The 25,931-nt window shown below is 55.8% G+C and overlaps 1 protein-coding gene across 1 annotated transcript in view; it reads right to left on the bottom strand.

The window, feature by feature from the left end:
* Window positions 1-25,931, bottom strand: part of ARHGAP39 (Rho GTPase activating protein 39) — a 96,670-nt gene that overhangs the window by 44,902 nt on the left and 25,837 nt on the right. Inside the window, exon 2 of the mRNA XM_080802700.1 lies at window positions 9,890-10,054. Within this exon, the coding sequence (XP_080658826.1) occupies window positions 9,890-9,969 (80 nt within the window). The 5' untranslated portion in view covers window positions 9,970-10,054. The remainder of the gene's footprint in view (window positions 1-9,889; window positions 10,055-25,931) is intronic.

The following is a 25,931-nucleotide window of genomic DNA, read 5'->3' as shown; positions in this document are numbered from 1 at the left end:
GATTTTATTTTAGTTTTTATACGGGGCTCGAACTCACAACCTCGAGATGAGAAGCCGCACACCCCACCGCTGGAGCCAGCCAGGTGCCCTGCCTCAGATCTTTAAACACGGATAATTCCAATGTTAGCATTTTTTGGGTCTCACTCCTGGTGCCCCGTTTCCTTATGTGTTTATTCTCTGGGTCCAACTCGTCTGAGGTCCCTCTCTGTGCCTGCGACAGGACAGCTAAGCATTAGCGGAAGAAACCCAACAAGAGGGAGGGGGGGCACCACGGCGAGAAGAGAAGCTCGGCAGGGTCCACCCCGGCCCTCACCAAACTGTGCACGGGACGCGGCAGAACGCTCAGAGCACTTCCAGGCCTCACCTCACCCTCCTGCCTCCTCTCCGCGGACGCCCCGTGCACGGCCTCACCGAGAACTCTGAGGGTGCAGCTCCCCCGCGAGACCCTCCACGCGTACACGCTTTGCCCCTCACCCAACCCACTCCCTCTGCCGCGCTCCCGTCGTTTCACACCACGGGAGACTGGCTGATGCCCCTTCCACAGGCCTGCAGGACCCCAAAACCCCTTCAGGGAACCTCTGCTTCTCGGGCTGTCACTGCCTGAGCCTCGGCCCCCAACCACGACACCCCGGGCACCTGGCCCGGGGAGAAGTGGCATGTGGTGTGCAGACGAGCCGCTGCCTCTGCACGCTGCAGCCTGCCCACCTCCCCCCGTCCGCAGTCAGACTGGGCTGCTCTCGGGGGAGGCCATGGGGACTTCGCGGCTGCCTGCGACCACCATCCACCACATGCCAGTCGTCCCGTGGAAGGAGAACAGGGTGTCCTGGGGACAAGACAGCACGAGGGAGCAAGGCTAGCAGAGAAGCAGAGAGTGTCGCAGAGTGTGAGGCCAGGAAGCAGGCCTGTCAGCGGTGCTGTCCAGGTGTGGGCATCCCGGGGGCCCCTGAGGTCACATGCGGCTTCTGACCACAAGCCACGGTGCAAGGCAAGCGCCTGCAGAAGGCAGGTTAGGAGGCCCCTCCTCATCTCCAGGGCTGCCCCCCGCCCAGGACCGTCCTCCACGACCACCGCCTGGCGGCTCACGGGCAGTCTGCTTCCCCACGGTCACAGCACCAAGTGGAGCCAACCCTGCCTCCCCACCCAGACGCAAATGCGTGGGGCGGCCCCTCTTCCCTGCCGTGGGGTGCGTCCTGACATAGCACCGAGCCCCTCACCTCTGCCCCCATGGCCTTCGCCTACCGGATCAGCCACTCCCCTCCCCGAGGATGGAGCCAGTGCAAAACCCGTGAGACCCTCGCCCGCTTGAGCCGTCGCAGGGCTGGCGCACACTCCCAGCAAACTCTCAGCTCCCGCTCTCAGCCTCCTGATCTGGCCAGGCTCTCCTCACAGCCCAGCCAGCCCCTTGCACCTCCACCCACAGAGCCCCTTCCACGGGGACCTCCTCTCTCCCAGCTGGCAGACACCGGGATGCCAGCGGACGACACCCGGTACCCAGGACACGAAAACATGAACGGGACCTGTGGAAGCGTCGAAGACAGGCTGGCTGACCAAGGGCTCTCGGCCTGAAGCAGAGAAGGAAGGGAAGGACAGAGGGGGACCCCAAGAAGGCACGGAGGCAGAGGCCTGGAGGCCAGGGCGGGAGCTGTGGGTCCTGCTCGAGTGAAAGAGAAGGCACAAGCATGGCCCTGGACGGGGCTGCTCTGGGCAGGACCGACGTGATCTCACTCAAGCTGATCTACAGGGAACAAGGAGGGAGAGTTCCGGAAGGCCAGGCGAGCATCTGCCCCAAGGTCAGGCTGGGTGTTCCCCGGGGACTAACACCCAGCAAGAAGAGACGGGAGGGGGGCCTGAGAAGCCGGAGAGGAGCAGGCCCACAGGGGACAGGCCACAGGCCCCCAGGTGGGCAAATGCTGCTGGCGGTGGGAACAGAGGGTCGGCCGAGTGCTCGGCACCGGCGCCCTCTGCGTGAACGAGGCGTGGCCTTGTCCCACTGGCAGCGGCCCTGGCGGGGGGGGGGGGGGTCCCTGCATCCCGTCTCCTCACACAGCTCTGCTGCCCCTCTATCCTGGCTCCCGGAGCTGGATTCGACCAGAACCAAGGCCCGACACTCCCCAGGAAGGGCTGTTCTGGCACAGAAGCTGAGAAAGCACCGAGCTGAACATCCTAAGCCCTAAAGAAGCACTTCCAAGCGAATTTAACGGCGATAATTCTTTCTAAACAGAGAACAGCATCTGTTCCCTTTCTGGCGCACTCCTATGTGTGCGTGGGTAGAATCCCCGGTTTTTCAGAAGAATGTTCTGGTCACCCCTGGGGTACAGCATTGTACCAAGACCCTTGGGGCACCAGAGGCAGAGAACGCACACAGGACGCGGATCCCTGCAGAGAGGAGGGAGGAGACACAGCAGAGCTGGCCTGGGCCTGTGGTCACCTCCCTCTCCCAGACCCTCCCTGAGCACGCTGGGGACAGGAACTTTGTGCGGACTGGAGAAAACGCACCTCACCACTGGGGTTCGTGCTGTCTGCGCGCAGCACTCGGACAGAGGGAGTGCACAGTGCGAGGACGCTCAGTCACCGGGCATGTGACAAGAGACCGGTCCAACTGCCCCGGGGGGCTCTGCTGCCAGGAGGGGCTGGGACGCCGCTGCGACACAGTGGCAGCAGCACCTGAGGTGAGTCAGTGAAAAGGAGCTGCTTGGTGACAGAGGCACGAGGACACGAGATCTGGGCTAAGACGATCGTGCAGACACCCGAGGGTGGCAGGCTGGCCCACGGCCCCCTCGCTGTGCTGGGTGGCCTGCACCGAAGTCAACGTGAAGGACCCTTCTCGCCTTTATCAGTTCTTGGACAGGTTCACCTGCAGACAACGATGTGTTCAAGTATTTCCTGGAAGAACTTCATGAGTGTCAAACATGTGCCAGGCAATCTACCAGACGGAAGGGACACAAGAGTGACCAAGCACATTCTCTGCCCTCCTGATTCTTACAACAAGGGTGCCAGACCCATTGACTGGGGAAAGGACAGTCTTTGCAGCTGCACGTCCACATGCGAAAGGGAGCTGGACCCCTACCTCATACCACATACGAGGGTGAACTCAATATGGATCAAAGGCCTAAATGTAGAAGCTGACCCTACAAAACTGAGAAGAAAACACAGGGGTGTATCTTCATGACCCTGGATCTGGCCCTGGATTCTTACACCTGACACTAAAAACGAGCACCAAAAGAGAAACAGATTAAATTGGATTTGGTCAAAATTAAAAACTTTTGTGGCTGCTGGGTGGCTCAGTTGGTTAAGCATCTGCCTTCAGTTTGGGTCATGACCCTGAGGTCGAGCCCCACACTGGGGGGGGGGGTGTCCCTGCTCAGCAGGGCGTCTGCTTCCCCCCACCCTCCGCCTCTGTGGTCTCTCAAATAAATAACTAAAATCTTTAAAAAAAAAATTAAAAACTTTGTGCTACAAACGATACGATCAAGAAAGTGGAAAGACAACAACAGAATGGGAGAATGCACTTGCAGATCATGGCTCTAATCAAGGACTTGTATCCAGAATATATAAAGAACTCTTACAAGACAAATAGCCAAAGAAAAAATGGGCAAAGAATCTGAATGGGCATTTCTTCGAAGAAGATAAACGAAGAGCCAACAAGCACATACAAAGGTGCTCAACCTCATCCGTCATCAGGGAAATGCAAATCAAAGCCCGAGACTCCACACCGACCAGGACGGCTTCGACAGTTCTGTAAAACCACAGCAGGCACTGGAGAGGACGCGACAGACCGCAGCCCTCATACTCCGCTGGTGGGAAGCCTCTCTCGGGAACAGTCTGGCGGCTCTTCAGAAATCCCCAGCGTTTCTCTGACCCAAGAGAAACAACCACGTCCACAGAGAAACCTTTGCACAAATGTTCACGGCAGTATGAGTCACGACACACAAAGACATGAACGGATACAATGCGCCGTACAGGTATGCGATGGAATGAGCCCGAAACACGCCATGGCGCGCATGAACCTTCTGGGGAGAAGCCAATGATAAAAGACCACCTGTTGCGTGATTCCATTTATGTCAAGTCAGGACAAGAAAAATCCAGAGAGAGGTGGCAGATGAGTGGACACCAGGCTGGGGGAGGGGGGTGGCGGCAGCTGCTGATGAAACGGGGTTCCTTTATGCGGGGGGACAATGTCCCAGATGCAGACAAAGCTGAGAGTTGCACAACCTTGTCAATATACTAAAACACTGACTGTCCACTATTTAAGGGCAAATTTTATCTCATTTAGAAAAAGGGTTGCCAATTCCGGGGAGCCCAGCGGGTCAGCACAGGGGCTGCAAAGTGGGGTGCTCCCCAGGGAAGGCAGAGGGAGACAGGGGCTGGGGTGTGGAGGGGCTGAGACTTCCTGCAGGGCGGCTGGAGTCGAGGACAGAGCACAGGCCGCCCGAACAAGCACAGAGGCAGGGATGACCTTGGGCTCCAGTGTGAGTCGGCCATAGCCCGAGTGGGTACCAAGACCCCACAAGTGCTCAGCCCCGGGTCGTCCCCACTGGCTCCTTGCACGCCTGGCTCTCTGGGACCCCCTCCAGGCCCTCCTCGGCACCAGCCCCCACACCACGCACACCTGCCCGCCGCAGGGACCCGTGCTGTCCCCGCTCTATGCCGCAGGGGCCTCACCTGTCCCCAGACTCCACAGGAGCACTCTGTCCCGGACTCCCACCCCCTCATCGGACTGGCCGCGGGCCCTGAACAATAGCCTTTTGTGCGGCTGCTGTCTCGTCACTCTCCTGCTGCCCACAGCCAGCCAGTGTGGCCACGAAGACGCCGAGTCCCAAAGCCCGGCAGGCACCGAACCCACCCTCGCGGCCAGATGAACGCGTCAGCACAGGCAGCGGCCGAAGAGCGCAACCGCGGGGCGGGCTGCAGGGCGCCGCGAGCCTCCCAGGGAGGAGCGGCTGAGCCTGCCGTGCCCGCCCGCCCTCTCTCGTCCTCTCGCGGCTCCCGGCCGGCCGGAGGCTGCTGAGCCGAGCCCTGCCGGGAAGCCCTGCCTGAAGGGCAAGCTCCTCGGCTCTCCCCGCCCAGGGGCTCCGCTCCTGACGGGGCGGGGCTCGGGCATCGCTCACCGGGAACGAGGCGCGGGCGTGGGGCCCAGGCGGAGCCGTGAGCGGTGGCGGGACGGAGAAGGCAGCAAGCGCCCGCCCTGCCACGTCCGCCACCGCGGGGCGCACAGCGAGCACTTCTGCTTCGGGAGACGTGACCCTCACACCCGCTCGAGCACACCAGACGGAACAGCACAGGCTCCGCAACCCGCGGCCCCTGTGCTCGGCCGGCAGTGCCCCAGGCACACACGCGGGGACGCACCTGCTGTCCCATCAGACTTCCAGACCGGCCTGGCCTGCGTCTGCCCGGCCACCTGAGTCCCGCGGGCACGGGGAGGGGCACAGCTGCCCTCCCTCCCATGGTCTACCCCTCCAGGCCTCGGTCCGAGGGACACCCCGGTAACCTGCCTCGTCGAGACCCAGAGCGCCAGGACACCCGCACGTGCGCGTCCCGAGCCTGCCCGGCGGCAGCCCCAGCAGCTCCTCTCACGCCAGGACGGCCACCCGAGGGTGAGGCCCCGGGCGGACACAATGCTGTGTGAAGATGGGTGCACGACCCTGGGGGGCTCGGCAGCCATGACCGTGGGAGCCCTGGGCCCTCCGCCAGAGCACCAGCAGAGCCCGACACCGCCCACTCTTTGGTGCACAATGAGACTCCGAAGGGAATAGAGAAGTGACGGGACGGATGAGATGCAACCATGACGCCCCTTCCCGTGCCGGCAGGACCAGCACTCAGCACCGAGGAGGCAGGGAGCATTAGGGCCTTGGGAAGGGGCAGGAAGAAACGGGGACAGGAGACAGAAGCAAGACAGCAGCAAGAACACAGTCCTGGGAGCGCGGCCAGCAGAGCCCCCAATCTTCACAGGGGAATGAGGGGCCACCCCAGGAGCTGCACACAGCGCCGCCGGCGATCCCCCCCCAGATGGGCCTGTGGTCTTGGTACACTACCAGTCAGCGCCCAACAGGATATCTCCTTGGGGGAGGCGCAGACTGACCACTGCGCATACGGAAGGGCCAAGGCGTGTGATGAGGGCGGGAGGGGGCGTACAAAGGCCTGGAAGCCACCGGGAAGCCACGGCACGAGTTTGCTCACTGTGCACGCAGACGCACGGATGGGACCCATTCACAGCCCAGGTCACTTGTCTCCATAGAGAACTGTGCAGTTAGAGACCCACTAATTCAAACCTTAAAACATCTAGAGGAGCTTCAGGACCTCAGAAAAGGGTGTATCAAGTCAGACAGAGAAGACACAAAAGCACAGAGCAAATCAATGAAACAGACTACGTTGGAGTTTAAAATGTTCCTCAAAAACCAACCAAATAGGGGCGCCTGGGTGGCTCAGTGGGTTAAAGCCTCTGCCTTCAGCTCAGGTCATGATCCCGGGGTCCTGGGATCGAGCCCCGCGTCGGGCCCTCTGCTCAGCGGGGAGCCTGCTTCCTCCTCTCTCTCTGCCTGCCTCTCTGCCTACTTGTCATCTCTGTCTGTCAAATAAATAAATAAAATCTTAAAAAACAACAACAACAACAAATAATATGAAAAAGTGTGAGCACAAACTGAGACAAAATCTTCCACATGTGTGACCCAAACACAACGGCTACCCAGAATACAAACGCAAGTCTACAAATTGGAAGGGTTAAGACAAATGATTCAGGGGTGCCTGGGGGGCTCAGTCGGTGAAGCGTCTGTCTTCAGCCCGGGTCATGATCCCGCGGTCCTGGGATGGAGCCCCACATTGGGCTCCCAGCTCAGCAGGAAGTCTGCCTCTCCCTCTGCCCTCTGCTGCTCCCCTTGCTTGTGTTTTCTCTCTCTCAAATAAATAAATTGAATCTTAAAAAAAAAAAAGAAAGACAAATGATTCACAGAAAAACAGGATGAGAGATTATTCCCAGAGGAAGAAAAGTGAGGAGCCAAGAACACACACAGATCCCCATTCTCCCCAGGTAGACGATGAAGTCGCCGACCAGCCAGCTTGAGCGCTCTGGGGGAGTGGGCTCACGCGCTGGGGCAGAGAGGACCTGGCATCTCCCCTGCCAGAGCCGGCAGCCGCCGTGGGCCTCCAGAGCCCTGTGTGTTAGAGGACAACCTGGGCCCCAGGGGCACGGGTGCTGGGGGAGGCGGGGCTGGCTGCCCTGTGTCCTGCCAGGTACTGACTGTGCCCCAGGAGGTGCATGAGCCGAGGAAGTCAGCTGTGCGGAGAGCGGGCCGGGACGCCGCAGGCCCACGCGGCCTCAGTTATGTCAGGCTGCGGCCAGGCCAGGCCATGAAGAACGTGTGCAGAGGTCAGCGGGGTCGACAGAAAGGCAGAAACAGCCCCACGACTCACGCGATGCAGGACACACGCCGCAGACTAGGGTGAAGGTGCCACACAACGGGGTGGCATCTGGAGAGCGAAAATCAGAGCCACACCACCCACGAGAGCGACTCCTCTATGCACAAGAGCTAAGCCATGCGAGAGCGCTCCCCACAACCACAACGGATGGAAAGACTTTCTAGTGGCGACTAAAAATCCAGGTGCACTAAAAGAAAAGACTGACAAAGTATAAAGTAAAAGGCTGTTTTCTGGGACACATTCGGTGAAAACGTTATACTTGCAGTATAAATTCATGTAAGGGGCTCATACCCTTCACATGCAAATCTGAACCCTAGCCCCACAGAAGTACTACAGAGAAACGGGAAAACAAGCTGTCCCACAAGTCCTGGCATCCGACATAACCCAAGCGGCACTGAGACCCGGGCCCGCCCCGAGCGCCGTCCAGGGGAGGCTGTGGGCAGCTGGCGCAGCACACAGGGCTCCATGGCGGGCAGGCGGCGGCCGACACCTACGACCCTGTGTCCCCTCACCTGGATGCACCTGAGGACAAACTTGCAGCAACACCGGCGACACGGCCGAGCACTGTGGTGCCTGCGCTCCCAAGGAGGGAGGCCGGGAAAACCGCCTGCGAGAGGTGTGCGGGGGCACAGAGGTCTGCACGTACCTGAGGCGGTTTGTCTTCCGGAAGCACGTTAATGGCTTCCCTGTTTAAAAACAAATGAGGTCAGTAAGGAAAGGGAGAATGAAGAGAACGGTGACCCCCCGTATTTCAGCGACCAGCGTGACCCAACAGAGGGGAGAAGGAGCCACGCCCAGAGCGGGACTAGACCCTGCACCCCTGTGCCTGCGCAGACCACACGCGGCGCGGCGAGGTCCGGGGAGACCGCCGTCTCTCTAGCGTCACACGCACGGCCTGCCAGCGCGGGGAGGCGGCTCGCGAACGATTTTCGGACACGTTACCAGACGAGCGAGTGAGTCAGCGCCGAAGCTCTGGGGAGCAGAGAGGGCGAGGCTGCGGAAGGGGAGGAGCCTGGAGCCAGAAGGAAGGGGCACCCGAGAGTCCCGGGCACGAGTCCCGGGCACGCGGAGGCGGGGCGCAGTGGCACGATCCGGGACCACGGCAGCGCCCAGGGAAGCTGTGCGGGAACCGACTACAAACCATGCAAAGCAGAAAGAAATGTATGAGTGTGCGGGGAGAAGGCACCAACTCGGGCATGAGCAGGAAGAAGGGGGCTCTTGTTCTCACAGGAGCTGTGCGCTGGCTGGGGGGTGTGGGGGCGGGGGGCTGTAGCTGGGAGGTGGGGGGGGCTGTAGCTGGGAAGGGGGGTGGGGGCTGTAGCTGGGAGGTGTGGGAGGGGGCTGTAGCTGGGAGGCCAGTCGCATCCCAGGAAAGACCGAGTCAGAAACAAGCAGAACACCCAACCCAGTGAGGAGCAGGTAGGTGGACGCGCGCCCGCAGAGAGAGACTCTGAGAAGGGTGAGACATCACCGTGCAACATTCTGCTAAGAAATCGTCCAATCCAACCTAGCTCTCCATTTGAGAAAGGGCCACTAATGGGACGTCTAGGGGGCTCAGTCGGGGGAGCGTCTGCCTTCGGCTCGGGTCATGATCTCAGGGTCTGGGGATCGAGCCCCGCGTCGGGCTCCCTGCTCCACGGGGAGCCTGCTTCTCCCTCTGCCTCTGCAGCTCTCCCTGTCTGTGCATGTGCTCCCTTCTCTGGCAAATAAATCAAATCTTTGTAAAAAATAACAAACTTTTTTTTAAAAAAGGGGCCACTATTGAGTGTCAATGTTGCAAAAGGCAGAGAAAGGACGGCTGTGGAAAGGAGCGTGCAGGAGCAGTGAGCTGGGCAGGGTGGGCGTGTGCAGCCGGGCCGGGAGAAGGACCCAGCGGCTGAAGCACGACCGTGAGGCAGAGGACACAGGACACCTGCAACCCATCCCCCACCAGATTTGCTCACAGCGGTGTCTCTCTAGCCCTGGGAGACTTGGAGACACAGCCGTGTGTGAAGGGAGGGGAGGTATACAGAGGCCACGAGGGTGAATCAGGGCCAGGGGACACAAGTGTTCAGTGCCGCGTTTCTGCTCCTACAAGATTTCTGTAAATACGGAATTATTTCCAAATAAAGCAAAAAATATGAAAAAATAAAAATGATGAACTATGGTACAGGCCTTGCCGTGGACTGATGCCCAGAGTGGGCCCGTGGACTTGGGTCGAGCTATGGCCTGCAGGGCACCCGAGGCACAAGAAGGCCTTCCCTCCGGGGCGCGTCTGTGGCAGGGAGCAGGGGCCACCCCTGAGGACGGGGCTTCCACGGGAGGACGTCTGATTCGGGAGCAAGCACAGAGCACGGCTGGGAGCTGCCGGTCCCGCTGGGAGCAGGAGGGACAGCGACACACCCCCACCACACCGCTGGTCAACGAGCCACCGTCACATCCCCGAAAGGCAGGCCGCCAGCCCGCGACTCGGCCCACGCAGACGGCCTCTCCTCACCTCGTGCTCGACCCTGCAACCCGGGGCTCCTGCCCTCCAGCGTCATGGCTCTCACATTCATAATCCCTTGTCTGGGACATCGCAGGCTTCTCCTGGCGACCCAGGTGGACAGAAGTCAGCAGCTCATTGGGGCTCCCCGCCAGCGTCAGTCAGGAAGGCACCACCCTGCAAGAGAGCAGACATCTCTAAGCACAGACGTTCCGGAAGCATCTTAGCACAGCCCCACGCACCGCCGACCACGACCACGAGGCCCGGCCCGGCCCGCGGAGAGCCCCCTCACCAGCCGGCCCGCCGCCTCTGCCAGGGTCTGCCGCTCTGATACGGATGGCATCAGCTGCCCGGCGGGGCCGGACGCAGACACGTCCGCAGACAGCCGAGTCCCGCGCAGGCTCCCCTGACCTGTGACAAGGGGCGGACTTTGCAGATGCCGTGTTGTGCTGACGAGATGCACGCACGGAAAAAACGGCCCCGACCCCTGCCTCAGCTCGCCCACAGAAGTCTGCTCTAGACCGACGCTGAAACGAGCATCCAAAGAGTGAAACAACTGGGCTCTCAGAAAAAATGTAGGAGAAAATGTCTGTAGTCCTACAGCAGGTTCTGGTATCTTAATCAGATATCAGAAACCCACTGACCACAAAGAAAAACTAATAAATGGATTACAGTAAAATTAAGAGCCCCCGTTTGTCAAGACACCATTGAGTAAAAAGGCAAGTCCAGAATGGGAAGTGTCTGTAGGAGCGCGTACACTCATCTCATCCGTCGGAGGTGACACAGGACTAGCCCAGGACACATACAACATTCCTAGAAAAAGGCAGAATCCAGTAGAAAAATGGAGAAAAGAATTGAGCACACACTTTAGAAGAAAACCAGTACCTACGTGGTTAAAAACACACGGAAGCGAGCTCGAGCTCTACAGTCCTCAGGAAACTGTTCTGCGATTCACAGCGCAGTGGCTAACTGTATTTTAACTACACCGGCTAAAATGGCTAAAATGGGAAAGAAAAACCACCACGTGCCGGCAAGGGCGTGGAGGCCCATCAGGGCCACGGGAGACGGGCTAACCCGCTCAGGACCACCGTGGGCAGTACTGGCCAACCTGCACATACCCCGGCCCCCACGGAGGGCTTCCCCGGCCCGCGGCAAGGGCTGGCAGAGACCCGCACACAGCGTTCCCTGAGCCCCGGTCCCAGCAGCCCACGTGGGAAACAGCCCAGTGTTCATCATGGCAGAACGGACCCTCCAAGCTCATGCAGGTGTCTCTCGCCGGAAGATGACAGTCCGAGGCCAAACACAATCAGATGCACATCAAGTTCCCAACCAGGCGGGGTTGGCCTCTGCCGCAGGACCCAGACGCCTCCAGGCCGGGTACGACGGGCGGGACCCAGAGGCACGGCCCTGTGGGGTCCAGCTTGGCGCCATTCATGCCAGTGTTGGTTTATGAAAGCTCAGGAGCTTCATGCCCAGGCTCTTACGTTTTTGTTTTTGTTTCTTTAAGACTTTATTTATTTGTCAGAGAGAGACCGCACAAGCAGGGGGAGCGGCAGGCAGAGGCGGAAGCAGGCTCCCTGCTGAGAAAGGAGCCCCACACACAACTCGATCCCAGGACCCTGAGATCATAACCTGAGCCGAAGGCAGGCGCCCCGCTCACACTTTTCTGTACACACACGTCCCTTCAGGAGGAAGCCTGCAGGAATAAGGAGCAGAAGAGTCGCTGGGGACACTGTCCGCACCCCAACTGGTACCAGGACAGAACCCTCCCAGCAGAGGCCGACCCACAGATCCCAACTATGCTAGTCAAGGGGAAATAAAACAGATTCAAAGCACCAGGGTGGGCACAGCTGGCCAGGGGCCCAAGAGGAGAGATTACAGACCAGTCACACACTTTCTCCAAGGCCCAGAGAGACGTGACACCACAGGTCAACCTGACCATGCTTGGCTCATGAGCTGGAGATGACCCACCTGGAGGAGACGCTCTCAGCCTTCTCCCTTCTGCCACTTGAATATCCATACAGCTTTTATTTAAATACTTAAAACTACTGGGAATGCCATTTAAAAAAAAGAAAAAGAAAGAAAGAAACTTAAGTATTTCTAAGTCCCTGTCTCTCTGGGCGAAAACAAGTGACCTTCTCATATGGCTTCCACATTTAAGAAAAATACTGAGCAGTGTTGATAAAATTCGGAAAAACTAAACATTATATACCATAATCTGAAAGCACCTCACACTAACCATCTCCACCTGTGTCACCCTTTCAGTCCTTGTCCTACCCTTCAAGGCTGGTCCAGAGCGGAAGGCGCAGCGGTTGGCAAAGAGAACCTCCAAGGCACGTGACTGGTTCTCTTTGCTCCCGAGTCCACCCTGGGTCATTCCCTCCAGAAAGCCTCCTCCAATCTGGGACAGATGCCGTGTCTCGGGTTCCGAGTGCCCCAGACCCTGTGACGTCCTCCCAACTTTGCTCTTCATTTCTGAAATTGTTTTAATTACTCCAGCTCGTCTGCATTTCCTTATGAATTTCTTCTTGTACCACCTCTGCCTGCTTTCGCTATCAGGATAATACCAGCAGAACCAAATGAATCCGCTCAGTTTTCTGGGGGTTCGTGTGGACCGGCGGTCATCTGTTCCGCAAATGTTTGGCAGAATCTGACTGCAGGGCTGTCTGGACTTGTCCTTTTCTTTGTGGGAAGGATTTTAACTACGATTCTGATCTGGTAAAGACGGAGCGGACCTGGTCTTGAACTTCCTGCGGAGTCACCTGCAGTGGTTCTGTCTTCCAGGGCGTTTGGTCGGCTCATTCCAGCCGGCAGGGTTACCGGCACACGGCCGACACGCCATTCTTCCTCCCAGTGCCCTTTTAGGGGCAGTGTCATTCGGAGTGATGCCAGCTCTTCCGTTCCTGATGTTGGTGATTTATGTTCTTTTCACTCTTCCACCTTATCTGGTCAGCCAGAAGTTTGTCAATTTTATCGATCTTGTTAAAAAAAAAAAACAAAAACGGCATTTGGCTACATCAGTTTTGTGTCTTTTCTGCTTTAGTTTCCACTTTGATCTGAATTATTTCCTTTCTTTGCAGTCTTTTGGATTTATTTTGTTCCTTTTTTTTTTTTTTTTTTTTTTTTGGTTTAAGGTAGAAGTTGAGTGTTTGGGACTTTTTTAAACCCTCAGTCTAAGTCAAGCATTTAGCACCACGAAGCCCGCCTTAGAGCACAGCTTCCCCGGAGCCCCACAGATTCTGGCTGTTTTTCACCCAATGCGAAACCTTTCCAATTTCCCTTTGCATTCCTCCTCTCACTCACGGATTACAAGGAAGTATAGGATTTACTCTGCCAGTATGTTTATTGGTTTCTAACATAATTCCATTTTTGTCAGAAAAAATTATGATGCAGACAAACGATGTATCTTGGTAAACATTTCGAAGGCGCTGGAAGGCCCGGGTTGTGTTCTGTGAACAGCAACCAGGTCAGGGGCTGACAGCGACAGCACTAATTTTCGGTTTACCTACTTTCCCAGTGACTAAGAAAAGGGCACCAGGAGCAGCAACCGTACTCGCAAATTCGCCGCCTTCTCTGTGCCGTTCTATCAGTTTTGTCCCATGTGTTTCATAGCTCCGCTACTGGGTGTGGAAAATCTATGTTGTCTTCTTGGCAAAATTACCTCTTCATCATTATGAAGTATCTTTACCTGGTAGTTTTCTTTGCTCTGAAACCGGTTTATTTGATATTATTACAGCAATTCCCCTCCCCCCCCCATGAGTGTTAGAATGGTACCTCTCATGCCTTCTTCTTACTTTTAACCTATTTGTGTCTTTACATTTAAAGTGGGTTTCTTGTAGCCAGCATATATTTGGGTACTGCTTTTTCATCCACTAATTTTTTTTTAAAAGAATTTTATTTATTTGCTTGACAGAGATCACAAGCAGGCAGAGAGGCAGGCAGAGAGAGAGGAAGGGAAGCAGGCTCCCCGCTGAGCAGGGAGCCCGATGCGAGGCTCCATCCCAGGACCCTGGGATCACGACCTGAGCCGAAGGCAGAGGCTTAACCCACTGAGCCACCCAGGCACCCCTGGGAGACACATTTTTTTTTTTAAAGATTTTATTTATTTATTTGACAGACAGATCACAAGTACGCAGAGAGGCAGGCAGAGAGAGAAGGGAGGAAGCAGGCTCCCCGTGGAGCAGAGAGCCCGATGCGGGGCTTGATCCCAGGACCCTGAGATCATGACCTGAGCCGAAAGCAGACGCTTAACCCACTGAGCCACCCAGGCACGCCTCATCCACTAATTTCTGCCTTTTATAAAGATTTACTTGAGAGAGCAAGCGTGCGTGTGCACGCAAGTGCGGGGAGGAGCAGAGGAGAGAATTTCAAGCAGACTCACCACTGAATGCAGATCCCAACGCAGGCCTCCATCTTGTGACCCCAAGATCGTTAACTGAGCCGAAATCGGGGCCCAGACTAACCGACTGAGCCTCCCAGTCACTCCAGTTTCTGCCTTTCATTGGGTGCTTACGCCGTCTAGATCTGTGATCGTTGACATGGCCGGGTTGGAATCCACCATTTTGCTCCTTTTTAAAATTTGTCTCGTCTGTTCCTTGTTTCCCCTTCCCTCTTTTTTGTTTACTTTTGGATTAAGTATTTCATGTGATTCAATTCTATCTTGACTATTTACCAGCTGTAGGTAATTTATTGCTTTGCTATATTAGTATATGCTTTGGGGTTTACACTGTTCATATTTAATTTATCATAATCTACCTTCAAGGGAAATCACACCACTTCAAGTACGCGAGTTTGCCATTTCTCCTGTCCCGCACCACCTGACACTCTTGTCATAGACCTCGCTCTCTATATAACCGCCCCCCTACTCTTATTGCTTTTATTTATTTATCTTTTAAAGAAATGTAAGTAGTAAGACAGTATATACATATCTATATTTAGCCACATGACTGCCATTTCCAGGGGTCTTCATTCTTTTGGGTAGATCTTGATTTCCACACGGTTTCATTTCTCTGTGGTCTGCAGCCTTTACTGCAGTTACTGTAACAGTGCCTGCGGTGAAGGTCTGCTGGTGATGAATTCTTTCAGCTTTTGTACATCTGAAATAGCTTCATTTCGCCTTCATTTCACAATGTATACATTGGCACAGGGTTCTGGGCTGGCTGCTCCCGGTCTCCTCACCCACACTTAACAAAGAGAGACTGCCATTGTTTGCAACGTTGCTCCTCTGTATATAATAGGTCATGTTTTCTAGCTGCTTTTAAGACTCTTCTCTTCATCATTGGTTTTGAGCACTTTGATTATGATGCACCTTGTGAAGCTGTATTTGTGTTTCTTGTGTTTAGGGTTTGTTACGATCATTTAGGCTTTATAGTTTTCACCAAACTGGGAAGCATTTTAGCCACTATTTATTCAGATAGTTTTTCTGCACCCTTCCCTTCCTACTGGAAACTAAAATTACACAAGTCTTAGTTTCTGCCGGGTGTCCCACAGTTCAGTCCTCCCCTTCTGTTTATTTAAGAGTACATCTCCTCTCCTTTCGTTTGGATAGGTCTTACTGCTTTGTCTTCAAGTTCAGTAAGCTTTTCTTTTGCAGTGTCTAATCTGTTAATACCATCACACAAGTTGCATTCAGACATTTTAGTTTCTTTTTTCTTTTTTTAAGATCTTATTTATTTGTTGATGCGGGGAAGAGAATGCAAGCGCACAAGCAGGGGGAGCAGCAGGGGAGAGGGAGAAGCAGGCTCCCTGCTGAGCATGGAGCCTGATTCAGGACTCAATCCCAGGACCTTAGGATCATGACGCGAGCTGAAGGCAGACACTTAACTGACTGAGCCACCCAATGTCAACAACCTCTGACCTTTTAGTTGCAACTCTGTAAGTTTAATTTGGATCTTTTTGCAGTGCAGTGTCTTTACCATGTCCCTACTCAACATGTCCAGTGTCTCCTTTAGCTTCTTGAACACATGGAACACAATCATAATAACTTCTGAATTCCCATAAATATTCTGGAGCTGTGTTGGGATATGGTTTCTTGGAAACCATGTAAACCTTCAGTTCTTGCTTCTAACACTGGTTACGAGCACCAGAGCAGTATTTGTTCAATGGCTAATTACTCTCCACTAAGTAGTCTACCCCGTGCACTGTGAATTATGAAGAGTTCTGAGCACCATCCCTCTAACCCTTCTCTGGGATTCTCTCTGTCTCTTGATAGCTTCCTCATACCCACGTGCTCCCTGGCACTCTGCAGGAAACTAATGGCACTGTCCCACAAGCCTCTGAATTCTCCGCTTGCGGCATTCTTTTCTGCTGCTCTCCCTGCAAACTCCACCGCCGTGGCCGCCCGAGACCCTAAGCTCCATCTGTTAAACCCAGAGGCTGTCGGACCTTCCGTCTCTGCACCACCACCTGGAAACTCCCCACACGCAGTGAGCTGGGAAATCACTCAACTCACCCTGTCTGACTCTCACCTGACAGGAATCACCATACTTTGTAACCTCATACCCAAAAGTTAGAAAACCAGGGTTTCATAAGTATTGTCCAGCTTTTCATTAGTTCCTGGTGAGAGGGTAAATGTGATCACTGTTTCTCCATCTTGTGGACAGGAGGACGTCCAAGCACTTTCGCTTGGTACTGCGTAATTACACGGATCAAGCACGACGACTGTGGTATTTACCTTCCCTCTCACCAGAGAAGCAGCAACGTGAGGGCAGAGATACTTGTTCTGTTCGCCACTGCACCCTCAACACAGGATAATCAAACATGTACCGAATAAACACACTCCGTAATCACGTGGAATTTACCTCAGCATACTGTATAACTAAGGAATAAAAATGTTTGTTCTAGGCTATGCGATGTAGGATTCCAAATACAGAATCATCCAGAAAACACAAAACTATACTGATGGTACAAAGACTGTGGCTACCAGTGATTCAGGGGAGGGAGGAAGGTTGAATGGGGGCCCACAGGGGTTTTCTTGGGGGTGGGGGGTGAAACTATTCAGTATGATACTGCCATATCTGACACTATGCATGTGTCAAAGCCATGGAAATTTACAGCAAAAAGAGTGAACTTCAATGTGTGCAAGTCTGTTTATTTGTTTATTTTTTATTTTTTTATTAAAAAAATTTTTTTAAAGATTTTATTTATTTATTTGACAGAGAGATCACAAGTAGGCAGAGGGGCAGGCAGAGAGAGAGAGGAGGAAGCAGGCTCCCTGCTGAGCAGAGAGCCCGATGCAGGGCTCGATCCCAGGACCCTGAGATCATAACCTGAGCCGAAGGCAGAGGCTTTAACCCACTGAGCCACCCAGGCGCCCCTGTTTATTTGTTTTTAAAGATTGTATTTATTTATTTGACAGAGAGATACAGAGAGCACAAGTAAGCAGAGAGGCAGGCAGAGGGAGAGAGAGAAGCAGGCTCCCTGCTTAGCAAGGAGCCCACTGCAGGGCTCAATCCCAGGACCCCAGGATCATGACCCGACCTGAAGGCAGACATTTAACGAACTGAGCCACCCAGGCACCCCAATGTATGCAAGTTTAAAAGAAAATAATTTAGGAGGTCAAGGGTTCTCGAGATGCAGCGCAGCGTACGACAAAAACCCAGCTGTACTGCGAAGGAGCGGGTGGAGGGAAAGACTCTGACCTGAGTAACTGTTTTTTTAAGATTTCTTGATTACAGAGAGATAGTGTGTACATGCACGCACACACATGTGTGGGGAGGGGAAGAGAGAGAGAATCTTCAAGAAGCTCCCCACTGAGTGCAGAGCCTGTCTTAGAGCTTGATTCCAGGACCCTGAGACCTGAGCTGAAGCCAAAAGTCGGACACTCAAATGACTGAGCCACCCAGGTGCCCCTGGATGACTTTAAAGAATAAGTTGGCTCTAAGGTTCATGGAAAAGGAACTGCATACAGGAACCATCTCTAGTTGATAAAGTCACTTCCCAGGAGTATGGGTCTCCAATCCTGATACCTCTACAGGTATACATGGGAACTGAACAATTCAGCAAAAGCATGGAGAGGAGGCTGGGATGACCCACGTGGTGATGAATCAGGGGAGACAAGAGTCAGAACTCTTGTTCGGTGTAAAACACATACAGATAGCTGCACTAGGAGAGATCTGTGTGTGCACACAGGTCAGTGTGCACACGCAGACGGCTATGCCTGGAGAGAGGTATGTGTGTACGCACAGGTACACGGGTCACACGCAGACAGCTATGCCTGGAGAGGTGTGTGTGTGCGCACACACACAGATTTTCTGGCTCTGTCAGCTGAGAGGACCTAGAAACACCACCAACCCATAGCAAGGATCATACCCAGTGCCCAGCTCTTGGCCCTAACAACATTCTCCAGTAAAAGGACCCAGGAATCCTTGGAGACAAGATGAGTCTACAGCATCCCACTGAGGCAGTAACAAAGAGCTAAAATGAAAACAAAGCCCACAGTGACAGGGTCTGTCAAAGGGCTGACAGAGCCCCCAATGACCAAAGCTGCACCCATGGGGTGGGGGGGGGTGTACATCCTCGTAGGTGATAACCCAAAGGATAAAATAAACATCTGCAAGACCAGACTGCTATAAACAAATGACCAAATTGGGACACCTGGGTCTCGCCCAGGCGTTAAGCATCTGCCTTTGGCTCGGGTCATGATCCTGGGGTCCTGGGATCGAGCCCCGCCTCGAGCTCCTTGCTGGACAGGAAGCCTGCTTCTCCCTCTCCCACTCCCCCTGCTTGTGTTCCCTCTCTCGCTGTCTCTCTCTCTGCCAAAATAAATAAATAAAATCTTCAAAAAAAAAAAAAAGACTAAATAATCAAGTGGGGAAAATGGACGAATGTCCAGCAGAAGAGCAGTCTGGGTAGACACTCTGCCTCCAGGTACATGACCTTCCTTCCGAAGCTGCTGAGCGGAACACCTGGCAGACACCTCCTCCAGGTAGGGCACCCGTCCTGAAGCCATGCGGGCTCAGAACAAAGTCCTGGAGAGCCCCTCTTCACCCCCCACCCTGCTGCCTTCACTCCACTGCCTTCCAGAGCAGAGCGGGTGAGACGGGTGGGCCGACGGCCTCCTCTGCTGCTGCTGGTCGTCTCAACATCCGCTTCGTCCAGAAACCTGATGTGCCCTCTCCGTGTACAAAGGCAGCCTTCCTTCCCCCCGAGGAGGCCTTGCCTCGCTCGTCCCACGCACCCTGGGTGGGTTTCTGCTGGGGACTCCGCACACCCGGCATGACCCACATGGAGCGTCCCCGCAGCCTTCTGGCGCAGGCACCTGCTCTTTGGCCACCTTTCTGGTTTGTTCTCTCCACGCGGCTCATTCTTCCCCAGCAGCCTGTCCTCCGGAGGACGCAGTCTTTTTCCGCAGCGTCCAAGCCGTCATCTGCTGTTGTTGCTAACGGGGCCCTCGTGTTGGTGATGGGCTGTCTTCAATTTCCTTTCTCAGCTCTGCCAGCCCACTTGCCCTCCTGCTATCTCTCATCTTTTCTTTGAGCTCTTTGCTCATGTAGTTTAAAATTTCCACTTTTTAGTATACAGAAAATATTGTCTGAACTTCTTATCTCCCAACTTTTGCTTTCTTCACCCACTGCTCAACTGTGCTCATTGCCTCCTTCCTTTTCTTCCTTAGTCTCTACATAAAGGTCCACGTTGTTTCCTGATTATTGCTCATCTTTTTTTTTTTTTTAAAGATTTTATTTATTTATTTGACAGACAGAGATCACAAGCAGGCAGAGAGGCAGGCAGAGAGAGAAAGAGAAGCAGGCTCCCGGCTGAGCAGAGAGCCCGATGCAGGGCTCGATCCCAGGACCCTGGGATCATGACGTGGGCCGAAGGCAGAGGCTCAACCCACTGAGCCCCCTAGGTGCCCCAGCTCATCTTTAAACAAGGAAAGGAATGGCCTCAAGCCAGGGTTATCATTCCAGAATCCTCTATCACCAACTTTTTTTTTTCCCCCAGCCCTGCCCTGGATGAGTTTCTGGTATTAGGACATCTTTGGTTTTCAAGGGACAGAAAAGGCTGAGACCCCACAAACGCAGGGCTCCCAAGAAGGCCTCGGGCCACTTCCTCTCCGCACCGTGCTCGGGCTGGCCACCGTTTCAGGCAGGCTGGCTCCGTGGACCACACAGCAGCACCCGCAAGCTTCTTCCCTGGGGTCTAACAAGACAGTCTCCCGAAGGCTTCTGAGCGGCAGCGGGGCCGTGTCAGCCCGCGGGAGACAAGACCTGAGGAGTCACGAGGGGTCAGCAGCCCCCCGGGGAGCTGCAAATTGCCCGGTTCTTCCCCACTTCAGCCCTGAAGAGTCTGGATCTTGTAGGAAATGGTGGCCAGGCACCTGTGCCCCTGCCAGCTCGCCTCCCTCACCATGTGCCTCCACGGGGGGTGCCTCCACGTGGGGTCCCCCCACAGCCCACAGTGCTGTCCGCAGTGTCCCTGAAACCCTCTCAATGAAGGATGAGCTGATCAGTGCTCTGGCTTTCACTTCTCTTCCCCGTCTGGCGACGTCCTCCTCTGGCTACAGCTAACCCTGGGATTCAATGTAGATCAAAGCTGGTTCTCTGTTTTTCATTCTTTTTGTTCATTTCAGGGAGTTTCAGGGAGGGAAGTAGAATAAACAAGTCTTTAGTCAGCCATCGTCTCCAGAAGGCCCAAGGTCCGTTCTCAATGCTGTTTTGAAGACGTTTTCCAAGCTGGAACAATGAGTGCATCTCAGTCTCATGTTCTGGAAGCTTGGCTCCAAGCTGGAAGCACAATGGCCCATTCTCCACCCGCAGTGACCAGGACAGGCTGGCATTTCCCGCCTGGGCCCCCCGCATGGCTCTTCTCATCGACCCCCTCCAAAGGAGGGGCCACACTGTCACAGCTAAGAGACCGTGACCCGCCCTGCCAGTCAAGGCATCAACCTGTGGGTCAGGACCAGCTTTTCAAACTTCTGGGAAAGGGTGTCAGACCGCACCCCCCACGGTAGGCACACTTGTTTGGAGCCCCTTGGCTGCAACAGAGCGGGGGTCCTTGAGGGTGGTGCTGGTCTGAGGGCTTGGACAGCGGCCACCCTGGGGACAGCACTTGGCAGCTGCCGAGCCGCGGGAGGCCACGTGACTGGCAGTCAGGACACAGAGCCGAGTTGGGGTGTGGAGACCCCGCGGTCCTTCTTGTCCTAGGCCTGTCTCACCGACAAAATGGCACTGAGGCCCCCAGAGGACGTTGAGAAAGAATAAAATTTGTATCACACATGCAGGTGCTCGTGGTCAGAGCAGAGAAGCCCGCCTGTGACCAGAACCGCCCGACACCCGGCTCCTACTCGCTCCTAAGCCCTCCACGAGCACAGATGACCCCACCGAGCTCTGAGAGGGACAAGGACAGCTGGGAAGGGGGCTTTGTGACATGGGGCGGCGGCTCTGGGTCCTGCGGTCACCCTTCCTGAGCCCACAGGTGGGGGTGCCCGCCGGCCACCGGGTGATGGGAGACACCGGCCAACAGCCTCAGCGACCCCCCCCCCCCAGCAGCTGGGGTCAGCACAGGATGGGTGATGGAGTAGATGTTTTTCTTCTTACTTAAATCTTGATTTTTTAAAAATACCCTAAACTAGGGGGTGCCTGGGTGGCTCACTGGGGTATGCACCTGACTCTTGGCCTCAGCTTGGGTTTCAATCTCCGGGTCGTGAGTTCAGGCTCCGTGCTGGGCGCAGGGCCCACGTGACGCACACCGGCCAGCAGGGCCGACCTCGGGAGGCCAGGCTCGCCTCAGGCCAGACCCTGAGAAAACGGGAGGAGCCACGAGGGAAATAAACTCCTACAAATACTGCAGGACGACTAGAAATACAGAAGGCCAGCCGGCCACCTGGCCCTCCAGGTGCGTGGGCACCACCGCACCGGGTCCCAGCCCCAAGGGGGCCTCGCCACGGAGCGGCGCAGTCTGAAAATGTCTTCTCACGAAGGCTGTTTCTCCACCTGCTTTCGTGTGTTCCATTTCTCTAGTTTTATGCTTTTCTCATCTGCACTGATTTCTAAAATAGTGTTTCCAACAGAACACAATGTTTTCGTTTCCATTAGTGGTCACAGCAACATGCTCAGAAGTCCTGACGCCGGGCAGCTGCAGGCCCCTGGTGCTTCCTGGGGTGAAGCCTGGCCCGTGCACTGAGGGGCAGCCGGGGCCCAGGCCCACCGGCCCTGCTCCTCTCCTCCGCTCGGGGACTCTGCAGGCCCCTTAGAAGACAGCTGACTTCACCACGTGTTCATGTGCCTTCTGGGACTCTCTCCAGGAGTATGGAGGGGGCTCCCGGCGCCGGGGCAAAGTGCTGTCCTAGTCCTACCTGTGAGCTCCCCGCATGCTGTCCGGAGGCAGCCCCGCCCCCCACCTGCAGCAGGCCCAGGGCCTGGAGAACGTCAGAGCAGGCGCACCTCTCAACAAGGCCCTGGGCCCTCAGCGCACAGCAGCCCACAGCTCGTGCAGACGGACAGCTCCCTCCCCCCCGCGGACGGCGGCCCCCTGCTCAGCAGGTCCCGGGAGCCAGGCCAGGCAGATCGCAGTGTGGGTGACAGGGATCGCCACGCAGAGAAACGGTGCCTGGTGCTCACTGAGGGTGCCAGGGCCGCCCCCCACAGCCTGGACTGGGTCCTCCTAATCGGTGCCTCGCTGCCCGGCCTCTGGAAGAGCGCCAGCACGGTGGGGACAGTGAGTACGCCGAAGACTCACCATGAGGTGATGACAGGTGTCCTTGGCTGAGTTCTGGGCAGCAGCACGCACGTCCACCCCCTGTGGACCCTTAACCACGGACGGCTTGACTGTCCTTCCCTCCACCTCAGGAGTCAGGTCCTGCTCAGTCCTCACCCCACAGATGAGTGGAGGCTGTCCCAGGGTCACCCGCTGGCCCAGGCCTGCCCTGTGCAGATGCTTAGAGCCGTGGGCGGGGCGGGGCGGGGGGGGGGGGCAGGCGGCGCCACTAGATGACTGGTGGGCGGGGGCACACCCAGAACAGGACAAAATGCCGGCACCCGCACACCGTGTTGTGGGGGTGCTCCAAATCGCACTATAGGCCTCCAGCCATCCCCTCCCCCCAAGGGCAGCTGCTCGCTCCTCTCCACCCCATATTGTGGGGAAAGTTCCAGGCATGAGTGGGTGACGAGGTTCTCGATTCCAACTTCCTACATGAGCCCTGGAACAGAAGACGCTCTGTGCTGGCTCCGGCTGGGGGCTGAGGAGGGGCCCCAGGAAGCAGCAATCTGCTCCTGGAGCCAACAGCGCTCCTCGCTCCGAGCTCGGGCACCCCTGCCTGGCGTCCACAGAGCAGCCCCACACACGTGCGAGTGCGGCCCAGGGCAAGGTGGGTCCACCGCAAACTGCCCCTTCCTTCCTTGGGCACCCCTGCACCTGGTCCTGCCCCCAACCTCTCCAGAAAAGACTTCCAGGCCTGTGTCTTGGAGGGGACGGTGACTGCAGGAGAGGGCAGAGGCCATGGCAGTGCTGGGGGTCCTGAGGCTCCCCACAGCCACAGCGGGACCCTTGCGTCGGAGACACTAAACAGCATTCTCCATTCACTGGTTCTCGTCCAGACAGAAAATGCCAAAGACAGGAGCCACCTGCTAGGATGTTGCCCTGCCCCCACCCACCTGGCCTGTCCCCCTGACGAGGACACCCGGATGCCACTCGGAACCAAGCAGCTTGCACAGGGGACCCTCTCACGCCCTGTGAGTCTGTGCTCTAGAACAGCCTCTCTCAGTACCTCCCCAGCCTCACAGCTGAAAGGCCAGCAGACATTCCCGAAGACCACGTTCGCCAGTTCCCACAAACAGACAAACCCACGCAGCTGGACAGAGCCCAGCAAAGAGGAGAGTCAGGTGGTGAAACAGCATTTCGCGAGCGGCCACAACGGGCCTGCGTCTGGGTGGTGGGAAAGTTTCCCTAAAACTGAGAGAACGATGAGCAGCACCAAGTTCTCAGGTCAGCTAAATCATATTTCAGAAACAGGAGTAAAATCAAATCCTTTTCGGACACAGAAACAATACAAGACGTCCCACCCACAGACTCCACGAGCGCTGACCGCTGAAGACCGCTGCTGAGCAAGGACGGAGGGCGGGGGGAGCGGAAGACCCTGGGAGACCCTGACCACTGGCTACAAGATCTCCAAGGAGATAAAGTGACATTCTGTCCAAACCATGACAGCTGATTCGGCGAATGAGAGTCATTCTCAGGCCCAAGAGTAGACCAGAGGTGCTGAGTGGCCACAGACTTCCTTATTCGCAGGATTCAGAGTGTACAATAAAACTTTAATCAAACACCAGAGAAAACTTGTAATCGATCCAACAGAAAGCAGGATAGAAAACACTAGAAGGACGTAACCAGAAAAGAGACCTAAGCCCTGTCCAGCTGTGTGTGGTGCCGGCCGCCACTGCTCACGGACTCCGCTGGGGTCTGCACAGGACCCCCGAGCGCAGCGGGGTCTGGGGGCCACGCCCTCTGCCCTGAGTGGGGCTGTGGGGCTTCTGCTGCCTCGGAGGGAGTCTCTTCCAGTTCCTCGCTGGATGTTTCAGAAAACTGCAGAGAAACCCGAGAAACATTTCACCAACTGTGACCATCAGAGGCTCCTTCCTGCTCCGTCCCAGTTACAGAAGGGAAAGCGGCTTCCTGGAAGCAGAAGGGCCAGACCGAGCCGAGTGTGGTGCCGGACGACAGTGCCCTGGGAGGGGGAGCCATGCCCTGCTCCGACACAGAAGACCGGCCTACAGCACCTACTCGAAACGTTTTTACAGGAAAGACTTCCATTTTCATCAGAATAATGAACCAGACAGCTTGCTCAACACTCCAGAAGAGACCAAACAAACAACATTATGAGGGTTTTAAATGAGGTGAGTCACCTGCGTCCAGTGCTTAAGATGCCGGTCTCCTTCTATCCAACAAAGAGCATTCAGTGGCCAAAACTCTTGCCAAGAACTACTAGAAAACCAAATTAAAAAACTTTTTTCTTCAAAGATCTATTTATTTATTTGTGAGACAGCATGTGGGGCGGGTGGGTGGAGAGAGGGAGAGAGAGAACCCCAAGCAGACTCCCTGTGGAGCAGGGATCCTGGCTCAGGGGCTCGGTCTTATTCTAACCCCAAGATCATGACCTGAGCCAAAACCAAGAGTCGCCGCCCAACCAAGTGTGCCTCCTTGGCAACCCCCAAGTTTTTTTTAAGAAATCTATTTGAAGTCAAGGAGATGCTACAGTGCAGGCAGGACCCAAGGGGCCAAGAGCCCAGGAGACCACGGGGAAGAAGAGGGGGCTCCTGCTCGAGGGGGCCTGGGCATGGAGGGTGGAGACCAGCGGGCCTCGAGCACTGGTGTGGCCGTGTGGCGTGCCGGGAGCCTGTCTGGGCCACACTCTGGGACTCACAGGGCAGGCCTGGGCTTTAAGGTAATTGCGACTAATGGATTCAGGAAAACGGAAGACAAGATTTAGAATTTCAGCAAAGAAATGGAATCTACAGGAAGGGCTCAAAGGCAAATCTGAGAGCTGGAAAAGACAGAAAGGGAGGCTGGCCCCACCAGCCAGCTCAATGGTGGACGGACACAGCAGAGACAGCCCTGTCCACTGGAATAAAGGCCCCACACTGGATGTACACAGAAGCAGAGAGAAAGGCGAAAGCCGGAGAGAAACAGAGACGTGTGGAAGGACACCACGCCCAACAGGAGGTGCACAAGGAGACGGACGCAACACCAAGAAACGTGACAGCTGGGAACCTCCCCCAAAGACGAGACACGGAGCTGCTGCGAGCGCCACCGGACATGAAGAGCCAGACAAGAGCCACAGAGACCCCCAGGCTCCATCTGGGAGGCCACACTCGACCAGGGCCATCCCACCTCTCCTGGGGCAGCAACCCTGAGGACAGGCTGTTCTCAGCTACGCTTTCCAACCTTCTGTTTAAAAGCTGGCCAGTCCTTCTAGGGAGATCCAAGTATCCCCAGCCTCTCCTGGAAATCCACTCTCACCCCCCACACACACACATGGGTGCTGTCCTCACCCTGTTCCCTTCTCATTCTGCACCCACAGCAGCACCCTTGATTCCCCTCTCCCATCTCCCCTAGCATCTGG

Source organism: Martes martes (genome assembly GCF_963455335.1).
Source record: "Martes martes genome assembly, chromosome: 4".
NCBI classification, from domain to species: Eukaryota; Metazoa; Chordata; class Mammalia; order Carnivora; family Mustelidae; genus Martes; species Martes martes.
The sequence above is the reverse complement of the archived record's forward strand: the minus strand, read 5'-3'. Positions and strand labels throughout refer to the sequence as shown.